Raw genomic sequence first — 15,815 nt, forward strand, 5'->3', positions numbered from 1 at the left:
CTGTCCCGGCTGCTCTTTAGGGCTGCAGGGCAGACACCATGGGGCGTGAGATCCTGACTTGAACAGTGTCCCCATCCCTGGGGCCTCTCCCTCCTATGTGCCCTTCTACTTACCCGCTTCTTATCACTCAGGATGGTTTCAATCCAGTGGAAGTCCATCGCCTTGAAAGCTACTAGGACCAGAAGCGTGTCTGGGTTGTTCTCCACTTTGGGGTCAAAATGGGCAGATTCAGGGTAGAAGAGCCGCATGGTGGTCTTGGAGCCCACGTCACCCTCGTAGCCAGCCACTGGGGCATTGTTCAATCTGGGGCAGGAAGAGGGTGCCCATCATTACAGGCCTGGGGCCTGTCGACGGTCCCCTGCTTGGGACATCCAGTATCCAAACACGAGCAGAAAGGGACAGTCACACACACCTGATGACCACATCATACTTGTTGATGGCATCTCCCAGCGAGCTGTTTCGAAGCCGGTGCCCGTTCCCCACCACCACGCAGCGGCGGCACTTAAGACTACAGGAGGAAGAGAAGCCATCAAACCTGGAAGTAGAGCCTGCTCTACTGAACTCTCAGCCCTGGATCTCCCTAGGGTCCAGCTCAGGGTTACTTCCTCAGCTCCCCTCGGCTCCTGGCTTCTTGGAGCAGGGACCCCCAAATGGCCCTGCTGATTTTGCAAGGCTGGGCCTTAAAGGCAGAGGCAATTGAGCAGAGCACAGCAGAGAAAGAAGAAGAGGGAAGGTGCACAGGGAGTCTCAGTAAGAAACCCCAGCACGTCAGGCACAGTGGCCCATGCCTATGATCACAGCCACTCTGGAGGCTGAGGCAGAAGTCTGAGGCCAGCCTGGGGATGGGTTTGATTCCCAGTACCAGCAAAACACAAAACAAAAACAGTGCAGAGCGCCCTTGCTGGCTGCCCAGTCCTACCGTTGCCTTGGTGATACCCTCAGTGGCCTCTGCCTACTCTGGCCCCCGGGTAAAAGGGCTAGGTTGCCATGGGGATTGGTGTACCTGTGTCCTCTGGAGACAGGCAGGCTAAGAGGGAGGCTCCCTGGGATGGTGCTTGGCAATGATGATTTCACGCTGGAGCAGGAGAGGGGAAGAGGCACCCAGACTAGAATGGCAGGAGTGTCTCCTTACCTCTGGATGCTCTCGGGTATGGAGTAGCTGGTGATGGCTAGCACCCGGAGGAGCAGGTCTTCTACATAAAGAACAACAGGAAGGGACTGCGATAAGCCATGAGTATTCCAAGGGCTGCTTGTCCTCCTCCATTCCTCAGAAACCTGATAAAACTTTCCTCCTTGACCTGATAACCTGGGCCTGCCACAGAGCTTGGCACAGGGCCCAAGGATGGTAAAGAACAGGCACCAGAGCCTGCTGCAGACAGGCAGGTCTGTGCATGTCCTACCGAGGTCCTGAGTCGCGCAGAAGACACCGAATCACCCCGCTGCAGACAGGCAGCCACCTGATTCCACAATACAAAGACACAGAGGACACCAGACAGCCAGACCAAGGTACTGAGTCCCACTGTTCCCGGCCCAGAGGTAGGGGCTTCTGAGCCATTGTCCCACTGCTCCTGGTCCAGAGGAAGGGGCTTCCCAGTCACCATCCCTCCCACTGCTCCCAGCCGAGAGGAAAGGGCTTTTGGGCCACCTTCTGTCCCACTGCTCCTGGCCCAGAGGAAGGGGTTTCCCGGCCACCATCCCTCCGGCTGCTCCCAGCCCACAGGAGAGGGCTTTTGGGTCACCAGCCCTACCGCTGCTCGCGGCCCCTGGCCCACCTCACCCAGCTCAGAGGAGGTAATCCGTGCAGGTGCTAACAGCCCCCCGCCCCAGTTGAAATGAGAAAACACGTAAATAAGTCTCAAAACCAGACTTCCAGATCACCTACAGCAACCCCAAAGGGAAATGAGAGGGAACCCTCTGATACTCAACCACCTGGACACACTGAACTGGCAATAAAAGGGGATCTGGAAAAAATGAAATCAGAAATAATTTCTCAGATAACAGGAGAAACTGTGCCCCTAGTGCAAGACATGATTAATAAATCTAGAGAGGAGCTGAAGAACATGATGGAATCCCAACATAAGAAACAAATGGAATCCATAAAACAGATGCAAATAGATTTCCAGGACATGAAAAACTCCATTGAAAGTCTACACAGCAGAATGAGCCAATGTGAGGACAGAATTTCAGATATAGAAGATAAGATTGCAATTAGTGACCAGGAAAAGAAAAATTGCTTCAAAATTATAAGGGAACATGAGAAATCAATCCAGCAGCTGATAGATGATGCAAAAAAGAATAGCATAAGACTGACTGGGCTCAATGAAGAAACAGGAGAGAGTGGAGATAACATAAAAAACCTCTTCACAGAAATAATGGCAGAAAACTTCCCAAGCAGGGGAAAAGAGCTTGACATACAGATAAGTGAGGCATACAGGACTCCAAATAGCCTTGATCAAAAAAAATATACACATAGGCATATGATTGTTAAGATTCCAGAAACACAACAGAAGAACAAAGTTCTCCAAGCAGTCAGAGAAAAGAAACAAATCACATACAAAGGAAAGCCCATCAGAATCACAGCAGACTTCTCAACACAAACAATCAAGGCAAGAAGAGCTTGGAGTGACATACTCCAAGCCCTAAAAGAAAACAGCCCCCAACCCAGATTGATGTACCCGGCAAAACTATCTTTCAAAATGGATGGAGAAATAAGATACTTTCATGACAAAGAGCACCTTAGGAACTTCGTGAATACCAAACCAGCACTCCAAAGAATTTTACACAATAGCCTAGGAACAGACATTGAGGATCACAACCCCAGGAAGCAAAGCAGAATGAACCCATCTGGCATGACAAGACATTAAATGTAAAGGGGGAGAACCCAACAAAAAGAAAAACTCATGGCAAGGACAAGTCAATACGTTTCAGTTATAACCATCAACGTTAATGGTCTCAATTCACCAATCAAAAGAAATACACTGGCAGAATGGGTCAAGAAGCAAAATCCAACAATATGCTGCATACAAGAAACACACTTCATTCAAAAGGAAACTCATAGACTGAAAGTTAAAGGGTGGAAAACAATACTCTGTGTGACAGAAAGCCGAAAAAAAGCAGGAGTAGCTATCCTCTTGGCAGATCAAGTAGATTTCAAACCAACACTGATTAAGAGAGACAAAGAAGGACATTACGTCCTCGTAAAGGGAAGAATCCAAGAGGAAGAGATGACAATCATAAATATCTATGCACCAAACACTAGTGCACCCAACTATATAAAACAAATACTAATGGACATGAAAAGTCATATATGCACTAATACAATTGTAGTGGGGGACCTCAACACCCCACTGTCACAAATAGATAGATCAACTAGACTAAAAATAAGTAATGAAATACTAGAACTCAATCAAACTCTTGAACAAATGAACTTAACAGATGTTTACAGAGTCTTCCACCCAACAAAATCAGAATACACATTCTTCTCAGCTGCACATGAGTCATTCTCCAAAATAGACCACATACTCACACATAGAACATGTTTAAGTAAGTGCAAAGGAATTGAAGTTATCCCCTGTACATTATCAGACCATAGTGCGATGAAATTGGAGACCCATAGCAAAAGAAACTCAAAAAATTTCATAAACATGTGGAAATTGAACAACACACTTCTGAATAACCAATGGGTCACAGAGGAAATTAAAGAAGAAATCAGACACTTCCTTCAATTAAATGACAATGACAATACAACATATCGGAATCTATGGGACACAATGAAAGCTGTCTTACGAGGGAAATTTATAGCAGTGAATATGCATATTAGGAAAACAAAATGATCCCAATTAAACCTGATGCTGAACCTCAAGCTTCTAGAAAAAGAAGAGCAGGACAACCCCAAAGCTCATACAAGGGAGGAAATTATAAAGATCAGAGGAGAAATCAATGCAATGGAGACTAAGAGAATGATACAAAAAATCAGTGAAGCCAAGAGTTGGTTCTTTGAAAGAATCAACAAAATTGACAAACCTTTAGCCAACCTTGTCAGAAAAAGGAAAGAAAAGGCCCAAATCCATGCAATTAGGAATGAAAAGGGTGAAATGACAACAGACCCAGCAGAAATCCAGAGGATCATCAATACCTACTTGCAGAACCTATACGCCAATAAGATGGACAACCCAGAAGAAATGGACAGATTCCTAGATACATATGAATTACCAAAGTTGAACGAAGAAGACCTAAAAATTCTGAACAACCCAATATCAACCAATGAAATTGAAAATGTAATTAAAAACTTATCAACTAAGAAAAGCCCAGGCCCTGATGGCTTCACTGCTGAATTCTACAAGACATTTAGAGAGGAACTGCTGCCACTACTGTTTAAACTCTTCAATGAAATTGAAAGGGAAGCAATACTCCCAAATTCATTCCTGGAAGCAAGCATCACCTTGATCCCCAAAGCACAGAAAGACCCAACTGAAAAAGAGAACTATAGGCCAATCTCACTAATGAACATAGATGCAAAAATCCTTAATAAGATACCGGCAAACAGAATGCAGAAGATCATCAAGAAGATCATACACCCTGATCAAGCGGGATTCATCCCAGGGATGCAGGGATGGTTCAATATACAAAAATCAATTAATGTAATACACTATATCAATAGAGCCAAGGACAAAAACCATATGATTATCTCCATAGACACAGAAAAAGCATTTGACAAAATCCAACATGCATTTATGATAAAAACCCTACAAAAAATTGGAATAGATGGTCTCTACCTCAAACTGATAGAAGCCATCTATGAAAAACCAACAGCCAATATCATACTAAATGGTCAAAAACTGAAATCCTTCACACTAAAATCAGAAACAAGACAAGGATGTCCACTATCACCACTCTTGTTCAATAAAGTTCTGGAAACATTAGCCACGGCAATTAGACAAGAGAAAGAAATAAAAGGAATAAAGACAGGTAATGAAGAAGTCAAATTGTCATTATTTGCAGATGACATGATACTCTATATAGAAGACCCCAAGAACTCCACCAAAAGTCTTCTAGACTTGATAACCAAATTCAGTCAAGTAGCTGGTTACAAGGTCAACACACAAAAATCAATAGCTTTCCTCTACACCAATGACAGACTCACTGAGAGAGAAATAGGGCAAATAATTCCTTTCACAATAGCATCCAAAAATCTGAAATACCTAGGAATCATCCTAATGAAAGAAATCAAAGACCTCTTTTCTGAAAACTATGGCATTCTGAAAAGAGAGATTGAAGATGATATCAGAAAATGGACAGACATCCCCTGCTCCTGGGTAGGAAGGATTAATACAGTGAAAATGGCCATACTTCCAAAACTGCTATATAGATTTAATGCAATTCCAATTGAGGTCCCAGCAGCATACTTCATAGACCTCGAGAAAACAATCCAAAAATTCATTTGGAGCAAGAAGAGACCCAGAATAGCAAAAGCAATTCTAGGTAACAGACACATGGCAGGGGGTATCCCAATCCCCAACCTGCAACTATACTACAAAGCTACTGTGATAAAAACAGCATAGTACTGGCAAAGAAACAGACTTGAGGACCAGTGGAACAGATTAGAAGATGCAGAAACAACACCAGACACACTCAGCCATCTCATCTTCGACAAACAAGCCAAACACCCTCACTGGAGGAAAGATAGCCTCTTTAATAAATGGTGCTGGAAAAATTGGGCTTCAACTTGCCAAAGATTAAAACTAGACCTATATCTCTCACCATGCACTAAACTAAAATCAAAATGGATTAAAGATCTAAATATTACAATAGAAACTCTGAACCAGTTGGAACAGAGGTTAGGTAGAACCCTTGAAGACATCGGTGTAGGAAAAGATTTTATGAACAAAACCTCAGTTGCCCGTGAACTAGCACAAACAATCAACAAATGGGATCTCTTCTTATTAAAAAGCTTCTGCACAGCAAGAGAAACCACCAGCAGTGTTAAGAGACAACCCACAATGTGGGAAAAAAATCTTCACCTGCTCTTCCTCAGACAAAGGTCTACTATCTCGAATCTATAAAGAACTTAAAAAGATCAGACCTCCCAAATTTAAAGACCCAATCCAAAAATGGGCATCTGAAATGAACAGACATTTCTCAGACAAAGAAGTAGAAATAGCAAATAAATATATGAAAAAATGCTCAACATCACTGGTCATTCCAGAGATGCAAATGAAAACAACACTGAGATTCCACTTCACTCCAGAAAGAATGGCTGCTATCATGAAATCAACCAATAACCAATGCTGGCAGGGCTGTGGGGAAAGAGGAACCCTGCTCCACTGCTGGTGGGAGTGTAGACTGGTGCAACCACTGTGGAAATCAGTATGGAGATACCTCAAAGAACTAGGACTGGAAGTCCCATTTGACCCCGCTATTCCACTGCTGGGGATCTTCCCCAAAGAATTAAAAGAATCATACCACAGTGATATATGTGCACCCATGTTCATAGCAGCACAGTTTGTAATAGCTAAAACTTGGAAACAGCCCAAATGCTCATCAACTGGAGACTGGATAAAGAAAATGTGGTTTTTTTATAAAATGGAGTACTACTCAGCCATAAAAAATGAGAAATTAGAGACATTTATAGCTAAGTGGATGCACATTGAGGCAATACTCTTAAGTGAAATAAACAGGACACACATGTGTAAATACCAAATAGTTTCTCTGGTGTGAGAAACTGAAAGTGTAAATAAGGACTAAATGTATAATAGGTGATGTGAAATAGGAAGAAAAGGGGCAACGGGGAAGGAAATGGGAGGGCTAGGGGAAAGGATAGAAGGGAATGGTATTAATATGAGAAAATGGAAAAATAGGAACAAAATCTTTGTAAATAGGGAGGACTGGAGGGGTTGAAGGGAGGGCTGGGCAAGGGTGAAAAATAAGAACCAAGAGAGACTATGTAAAGGTGCAAATTTCCAATGATGAATGTCATTATATTGTATACCTAAAATGTACCAATGATTAGAATGAATAATCAATAATGTAAAATAGGAAGAAAAGGTCCAAAGGGGTAGGGGTAGTGGGAGGGGCAGGGGAAAGGAAAGAAGGGAAAGGAAAAATGATGAGAAATGGAAAAAATGGAAATAAAGTCTTTGTAAATAGGGAAGGGTGGAGGGCGTGAAGGGAGGGCTAGGAATGGGGAAAAAATGAGAACCAAGATGCATTATGAAAGGTACAATTCCCAGTGAGAAATGCAATTGTGTTGTATACCTACAATGTACCAATAAAAGAATTTAATAGCAAAAAAAAGAGAACAGGCACCAGCATGGCTGAATGGACCTGGGCAGAAACTTACCACTCCCCTTGGTCCCATAGGGCAGCTCATAGGTAGATGGTGTTTTGACCCAGAAATAATCCTTAAGCTGCAGGAAGATAGGGTGATCTCGGGTGTGGCTGTAAAAGGAAGGGATGAGAAGGGGATTAATCTAGATGCCAGTGCAGGTGGGGGGGCCGGGTCAGGCCTCCAAGGTCTGACTTCCCTTAACCCAATTCTATGCTCGGCCCAGCTCCCAGCCCTGAGGCTGCATCCCTCACTAATGGCACACCCCATTCCATCCCAGCCCCCTCATCCTCAGGCACTTACTTGCCAAAGATCATAGAGGCCTTCCTCTCTGCCTCGCCCTGGAAGCATGGCTCCTTCTTCTCTGGGATGGGAAAATAAAAACTGGAGACAGAGAGAGGAGGCAAGAGCCCCAATCAGACCCGAGCCCTGATTCCAGGCACCTTTCCGTAGCACAAAGACCCCAAAGCACTGGAGAAGGAACTGTCGGGTGGGATTCAGGACCCAAGTTCAACCTTTCATGCCTGGCATTCCCTCTATGGGGGCCCAGGGGAGTCATCTAGATCCTACCTCCCTCTGCCTGCCACCCACCCTCATGTCCTGGCTCTCAGAACCCTCCTTCCCTGCTAGGCCTCCTGCCCATGACCACCCAATCCCTGAGAAGAACCAATGGAAGGGCATGGAAGGTGCACTCACAACTCAATGTATCTGTCCTCTCGGGAGATGGAATACCATACCATGACCACCAAGACCAGAGCCAACATGGCCAGGAGCTTCCAGCCTGCAGGGTACATGCACAGAGGAGCTGGAGGCAGAAACAGGCAGATACAGTCCCAGTCCACCTTTTCACCTGCCCTACCTGGGCATCTCCGGCCCCCAGCTCGGACACACCCAGTCCCTGGACCTCTCCTGGGCGTCCTAACTCAGGCCTTGGACCCGAGTGTGTCTGCTGGCCTTCAGGATGAAGAGAGGCTCCCTAACTTCCAGGTGGACCCTCCAACCGCCCCCTAGGGGTCCCAGGATGCTGCTGAGGACCACTTGTGGAGGCCCATCCTTCATTGGGGGGCCCCTGGACAACACTCACGGGACTTGCTGATCATGTTTCTCAGCAGGTAGCACGGTTCCTGGGGAGAACTGTCATCCCAGCTGCCTCGGGCCACCTAGGAGGTAGGAGTCCCAGGTGTCTGTCTAGTTGGCTCCACAACTCCACAAACACTTATGGCTGACACTAGAGCAAGAAACACCCCCACCCACCCCTTTCTTCCTCCAGGAAGCAAAAGGTCACTCCCTGGGGCAGCCATCCCCAGAGGGGCCTTTCTGGCCGCGGACTTCCTGCTAAATCTTCCAAGGGCAATTTTAGAAATCCAGGTAGGGTGCCCTGCCACACAAAGGGAGACTGAAGCCCCAGCCCTCAAAGATTAGGTTCCAAGCCAGACTGGTCTACCCCATCCTCTCCAGTGGGGCTCCCCTCACTGTCCTGCATTTTGACCTAGGAAAGATGAACTCCAGGGGTCCAACAGGTTCCCCCACCCAAATTTTGTGTGTGTGTGGCATTGCAGATGGAACCCAGGGCTTGGCTTGTATTTTACTCAAGTGAAGTTTTATCTACTCTGTACCTTCTAGACTAATACACTGGTCTGGCCAGTGCCCCCTCTCATTAGCAGTCTTCGAAGACTCCAGCCCAGCAGGTGTGCTCAGACCAGCAGCTGGGAGTGAGAGTGGGGATAAGAGGGTCCTTGAAGGTCCCCTCTGCCCTTTCTGACCCCAGCCAAACAGAGCCCAAGACTGATCATCTAAGGTGTGGGGTGAGCTGCGTGAAGGAAGATCGTAGAATGGGGAGCTCGGAAGCACCAGGGACTGGTCGGTAAGATAAGGCCAGAGGTCACTGAGGTAAGGGCTGGGTGAGATCCAGAAGGGATGAGCTGCTGTGTGTACCTACAGAGCCAGCAGCACACTGGTTAGTCAATGCCTAAGAAAATTCTGCAGCTAGTGTTTCTGTGGTGTGAGAAACTGAAAATGGAAAAAAGGACTAAAATGTATAATAGATATTGAGAAATGAGAAGAAAATGTTCAAATGGGAAGGGACACAAGGGAGGAGGGAGGAAGGAAGGAAGGGACAAGAAAAAAGTGAAACTAGAAGGAAAAAATGGAAACAAATGTTTTGTACATAGGGAGGGGAAGGGGATAAAACAGGTGGGATTATCATGTACAGATGCAAATTCCCTATGATGAGTGTTAACATTACATATGACTAAAATGTACCAATAAATACTGTGCTATTAAAAAAGAAAGAAAATTCTTCGGCTAGCCGAGTGTGGTGGTGCACACTTGTAATCTCAGCACTTGGGCGGCTGAGGTGGGAGGATCGCCACAAGTCTGAGGCCAGTCTGGGCTACATAGTGAGCTCAAGGCCAGGCTGAACTATACAGTGAGACCCTGTCCTAAAAAAGGAAAGAAAAGAAGTGTCTGTACCCTCTACAGCCATGGGACAGGGCACAGGACACTGAGTGCCAGCCTCTTCCATCCCCACTGTGTATCCCCAACTATCTGGAGTGGAAAAGTCACCTGAGCCCCAGGTTGACACACACAGTCCAGGGCTTGGCCTGGAGAGTTTGGTCAGCTTGGGTGAGGCCTGGGACCCCTGAACTCGGAGACCCTCAGGACAGACCAGCAGAGGGAGGGAAGTACTGGTGTTTGTGCTTTCTTGGGGACAAGTGGAACACCTTCAGCCATTTCTCGGGGTGGGAGAGAATCTAGATGAGGCCAGTCTGTGATAAAAATCCAAAGCCAATGGTCCTGAGTGCCATCCTGTTGTGGGGTCTATGCTCTGCTCGCTGATGGGGCATTTCCCAGGCTCTACTCTGAGGCCAATGCAGAATGAGTCTTGAATGTGGCCAGACAGCCGGGGAGGGATCTCGGCAGACTTCTCAGTAGGGATAGCAGCAGTCATGGAAAGCTGGGAGGAGTTGGAAGATGGTCCTGCCCAGTGAGGAAAGCCAGAGGTCCAGCCCTCCTGGGCCTCCAGCATTCTAGGGAAGCCCTCCACCACTGAGCCCCACCCTGCCCTGAAAGTTAGAGATTTGCTATCAGAAGTCCCCAGTTACACACATGAGTCTAGTAACTCCTCAGTGCTACCCAACTACGGGGGGGGGGGGGCAACGTGTGGCTCACCACCTGGCCCTCTTTATCTCCTTGGTAGCCATCTGCCTGTAAGTAGTTTAGCTACCTACTTGTCTGCATTCTCTCTAGCTCCTTCATTAGAACACACTCTGTGAGAGGCAGGAGCAGGTCCAGCCACTGGTGTGCTCCCGGTGTGCTACCTGGCTACTTTTGGTACACTACCTGGTAGTGCGTATCAGAAAGCACTGAATGAATGCTAGGTTAGGTCATGATGGATGATCATATCTCTCTGACTCTCAGTTTCCATGAGTATCAAGCTGGTAATTCAGTCTAAAAGATCCCTGCTGCTCAAAATACATTGATCAGATCAGCAATATAGGCATCATAAGGTCTCTAACTTAGGCCCACAGTAAACCCACAAAATGAGGATCTATTTCTTTTTTTGTTTTGTTTCGTTTTGAGACAAGATCTCACTATGTCATTCATGCTGTCCTTGAACTCACTATGTAGCAGAGGCTGGCTTGGAACTCACCGTGATGAACCTCCTGAGCCCTAGGATTATAGGCGCCTGGCTAGGGAGGATGTTCATGACAAAGGCTGAACATGAGAATCACTAGGGTACTAAAAAATGCATTTGAGTTTCTGGGTTCTAATTCAATGGTATTGGTGGGGCGTGAGGATGTGCACTGCAGCCAGCCCCCTTGGGTTTGATCAGACTTGAGATGCCAAAGTTCTGGGCCAGAGTTCTTCCAGCTCTGACATTTCATTAGTCAACTGTACCCTCTGCTATCCTCTTGGGCGCCCAGAGTTTCCTCCTTACTACATCTCCCTTTACACCAGTAAGTCACAACACTGGCTGCCCAAGGCAAGGACCAGAAGAGTTAAAAAAATGTCTAGGCCCTGCTCTCCAAAACTTTTATTTAGTTAGGGGTTCAAGCAGTAGTGGTAAAAAGCAAACCAAACAAACAAAAATCACCTCTGTGATTCTAACATGCAGCCAAGATGGAGAATACTACATACAACATGTTCCATAGCAACTGAAAGAAATGTTCAGCCACAGTCTTGGCTGACCACGAGGGAAAAGACTGGCAGTCAGAGGTGAGCAGCCTTAATGGGACCCAAGCAACAGGTCAACCAGCTCTTCTTTGACCTCTTTGCTAATATAGTTCTGTACTAGCATGTTTTTATTCCATCAAGGAGCTGTGTTGTGCTCAGCAAGCGGACTGGCTTAGGGCTTGCTCCCATCCCCAAGTTCGGATTTGATGAGCCTGCCCCCTCTCTTATTGGGCCAAGCCACAAGGATTGCTTGTGGCACTGGGCATGCCAGGAGCAAGGCTTCTTATGTTGACGGCTGCCTCAGGACAAATTGAAGCCTTCTACCACTGTCCCACATTGCTGACCTTGCTCCTGGGTACAGAAAGGCAAGAGGCAAGTGGCAGAGGGCACCTGCACAGGAAAGCCAGCCTGTGATGCATTCATGTCCAAAGTATACCAGCCTCCCGCTGTGACCAGTTGCCCAGGGCACAAGCTCACCCAGCTTCTAGGCAAAGCTGACCCAGGGCAGGAGGGCTGACTGTGCCAAGAACCAAGGTGTCCCTGGCTAAAGTGAGCTGGTGAGCACTCCCAGGGACTGGGCCAAGGACAGAGCTGAAGGCAGGAGGTGAAGACATAAGGCCCCGTGGGAGCAGGAACCATACTTGTCACTGTCCACCCCCGAACTCACAGGGTATCCTAGCAGGTCCTCACCCACATATCCCCAGGGCACAGTGTGACACCCTGGACCCAGCACAGGGTTTACTTAATGGCTCAGTGATTTTTTTTTGGTGGTACTGGGGACTGAGCTTATATGATTTTAGGTCATTTAATATCACTGCCCCTCAATTCTGTAATGAAAAACTGGAGGCACCTTCCTGCTTGCCTGCCATCTCTAGACTCTCCTACCACTTCTCCCTCCAAATCTTACCACTTGGACACAGGATTCCCTCATCACCTTCCAAGAATAAATCCCCCATAACAAATTCAAGCCCAGACTGAGCAACTTTGCAACATCCTGTCTCCAAATTAAAATTTTTAAAAGGGTCTGGGGGGCCAGGGATTTAGCTCAGTGGTTCCGCCGCCTGCCTCGCAAGGGCAAGGATCCGGCAAGGATCCGAGTTTGATCCCCGGTACCAAAAAAACAAACAAACAAACAAACAAACAAAGGGTCTGGGAATGTAGCTCAGTACAAAGGCCCTGGGTTCAATCCCCAATATCATAAAAAAGAGACAGAATCCATCTCAATGACACACCCTGCTCTGTATCTCCTACCTCTCCTTCCCTTTCTACGATCTGACCTCTAAACACTCCAGTCTTCCTAAAAAGCAAAATCCTGTATCTGCCTGTCTCCTCCTCATGATACCCCTGCCTCTTGCTCCTTTCCTATCTTCTTCCTCGCTTTCCACTCTGCCCTCTACCCACTCCTCTCTCATTTTTACACTGAAATCATCAAAATCCTCCTGGGGGCTTCTGAATTGCCAAACCCAGGATAAACCCATCTCATTCCTCCTGTGCTCCTGGATGGCCCTTGGCTGGCCTGCTTCCCTCCCCACACTTTATTTAAAAGCTGGTGTTCTCCAGGACCTTGCGGGGAACAACGCTCCATACTTTTTCGCATGACAAGTTCATTCATTTCAGAGGTTTAACTACTATTCATACACTGATGCTTTGAGCTCTTTATTTCTAGCCCACATTTCTTGGATCCCACCCCAATGTTTCTAATTGTCTGTCTGGATGATCTTAAATTCTTTTTTTTTTTTTGGTACCAGGGATCGAACTCAGGACCTTGTGCTTGTGAGGCAGGCGGTGGAACCACTGAGCTAAATCCCCTACCCATGATCTTAAATTCTTTAAACTGGACCATGTCCCAAGCACACGCATGTCTCCTTCTCCCTACCCCATATCTGCACCATCCCAGCCCTCATCAGCCCCGCCCCAACTGGTCACTACCTGTGTGGGTTTTTACCACTGTGTGCGTTCCAACAAACGCTTCCTGAGCTCCCTTCCATATTCCCGGCATCACACAGGCACCGAGGATGTCAAGCTTTATAAAACCAGCCCCAGTGTAAAGGCCACTGTCTAGACCCTCGGAAACACTTCAAATGCAGCCCCCACCTCCCTTTCCTGAAATAGCCTGATTCCAGCTAGAGCCCACCACAAGTGAGTGCTTCTTTTATTTTATACTGGGGGTTGAACCTAGGGCCTTCCCACTGAGCTACATCTCCACCCCTTTAAACATTTTTTTTTCTGAAGTGAAGACGTGCTATATAGTCCAGGCTGGCCTTGAACCCATGAGAATTATCCTGCCTCAGCCTCCCAAGTGCTGGGATTACAGACTTTTGCCACCACACCCAGCTTTGAGACTTCTTCTTTTTTTTTTTGGTACCAGGGATGAACTCAGGATCTTGCATCTGCAAGGCAGGCAGCAAAACCACTGAGCTAAATCCCCGGCCCTGAGACTTATTCTTTAAAGCCCATTTTTAACTAGTTGATATACAGTCAAACTCTTTTGTCAAACTCTCCGTTTTCAGATCCTTATTGTCCCTCTAGAATAATTACTCTGAAACTTATTAAAAGGATCTGCTATCTTTTGATCTTATATCAGTTATACAGATATAATATATCAACAATCTGAATACATTTACTAGGTTCAAATACATTATTTATAAATTTTTAAGAAGCAAAGAAGACATTAATTTATAGTTACCAAATGTCTTTATTACTTTAACTTAATTATAAATAACTTAGATGTTTTATCTATATATTTATTTAACAATCGCCCACAAAATGTAAAAGATCTGACAAACACAAGTTAATGACCCACACTTTTTTTTTTTTTTTTTTGCTGAGGAAAAAATTCCCAAAAGTTTTAGTCAATATCTCAAAACTGCATCTATATGCCTACAACAGAATGCTATTTAAAAATCCTCAAAGGGTTTCCTGGGCCTTTTGAACTTGAATATTTATACTGACCCCAATGAGTTATTTTTAATCACTTTTTCATGTCACCAAAAGCAAACTACCCTGGATAATAAGGATGCCCATATGTGAATCCACTTGGAAGACTTGAAAAGGAACTTTACTAATCATGGGCATTTAAAATGGCAAAGCTCAGAAGATCTAGAAAGATCCAAGACTGCAGGGAGAAACACTCTTCCCATACCAGCACCTCCTGGCTTCATCATTCCAGAATTATGGAAGTTATTACCAATGTAAATGTGGATGCAGCTTTTTCAGGAAATTAGAAGGAGCACAGCTTGGCTGGGCAATGCTTACTCAGACACAAGTTAACGCATAAGACAAAACTGTCTATTCCTTCACACAGACTTAGAAAGCTCACAAATGGGCTTTCATTGGATAATGTTTGATAAACAGAAACTTTTTAATTGCTTCCATTTCTTTACTGTAATAAATCATAGGGGATTTATGTTATCTAATTCAACTTTTGCTGAGTAAAATAACAAAGTAGAAGGTGACTCTGTAAACTACTCTAGTTTAAGAAAGCAGCTTTGAGAATATTTTGAAACAAACCAATGCTGAGACTGATTCAGTCATGACACAGAGATCACCAAAGGGATGGGAAACAGGCAGACCTGGACCTTTACCTGCAACTCATTGAAAGCATGATTTGCATTTTTTTAAAATAGCAAAACATTTATTGGTACATTTTAGGCATTTTTTTTCATCAGGGACTTCAAGTCATTTTTTGTATAAACCCTAAACTCTTTTAACCAATGTCTACCAAAATACTGCCTTTTAAGACCCCTTCTACTAATACTAGGAGCAGACTTTATAATGATTGTGTCTAGATGTCCTCCTAAAGCCACATGTGGTAATAAGTGGGGCTTTTCAGAAGCGGCTGGATCTGGAGTGTGTGATGCTGGAATTAAGTGTGCAAGGCTGGGACAAGGGTGTGTGATTACTAAATTAGTCCATTGATTGCTGGGGCACAGTTCTGGGTATGGATAATGGGAAGGCCCACCCTGGGTGAGTGCTACCTTCCTTAAGGGTGTGTAGCCTGAACAGAATGTAAGGAATAGAAAGAGGGCTGCTGTCATTGCTTGCTGCTGCTTCCTTGCTACTTTGCTGCCCTCCTGTCTTCTGCTTGCCATGAACTCTTTCTCCTCTGTGATGTTTCTCTGCCATGTCACCCTGCCTTGGAGCCAGTCAACTGTGGACTGGAACCTCTAAAAACTGTGAGCCAAAATAAACCTTTCCTCCTTTAAATTTGGGGATTGGGTCAGGAGTGGTGGCACACACCTATAATCCCAGCACTTGGGAGGCTGAGGCAGGAGGATCCCTGTAAGTTTGAAGGCCAGCCTGGGCTACATAGTGA

General features: G+C 45.7%; 1 protein-coding gene across 17 annotated transcripts in view; it reads right to left on the minus strand.

Moving 5' to 3' along the window:
- St3gal4 (ST3 beta-galactoside alpha-2,3-sialyltransferase 4) overlaps window positions 1-15,815 on the minus strand; it is a 50,528-nt gene that overhangs the window by 5,012 nt on the left and 29,701 nt on the right. For 10 of the 17 annotated variants that reach the window (XM_013078827.3, XM_013078829.3, XM_087214249.1 and 7 more), the window contains 7 exons: window positions 8,409-8,484; window positions 8,021-8,129; window positions 7,628-7,708; window positions 7,340-7,437; window positions 1,133-1,193; window positions 413-508; window positions 114-303 (listed from right to left, as the gene is read on the minus strand). In XM_013078827.3, coding sequence (XP_012934281.1) covers window positions 114-303; window positions 413-508; window positions 1,133-1,193; window positions 7,340-7,437; window positions 7,628-7,708; window positions 8,021-8,129; window positions 8,409-8,424 — 651 coding nt within the window. In that variant the 5' untranslated portion in view covers window positions 8,425-8,484. The remainder of the gene's footprint in view (window positions 1-113; window positions 304-412; window positions 509-1,132; window positions 1,194-7,339; window positions 7,438-7,627; window positions 7,709-8,020; window positions 8,130-8,408; window positions 8,485-15,815) is intronic. The other 7 variants (XM_087214247.1, XM_021242794.2, XM_087214254.1 and 4 more) reach the window with 1 other exon arrangement.

Source organism: Heterocephalus glaber, unplaced genomic scaffold, assembly GCF_053883595.1.
Source record: "Heterocephalus glaber isolate CG9 unplaced genomic scaffold, H.glaber_assembly_v1.0 deba00001446, whole genome shotgun sequence".
In the NCBI taxonomy this organism is placed as follows: domain Eukaryota; kingdom Metazoa; phylum Chordata; class Mammalia; order Rodentia; family Bathyergidae; genus Heterocephalus; species Heterocephalus glaber.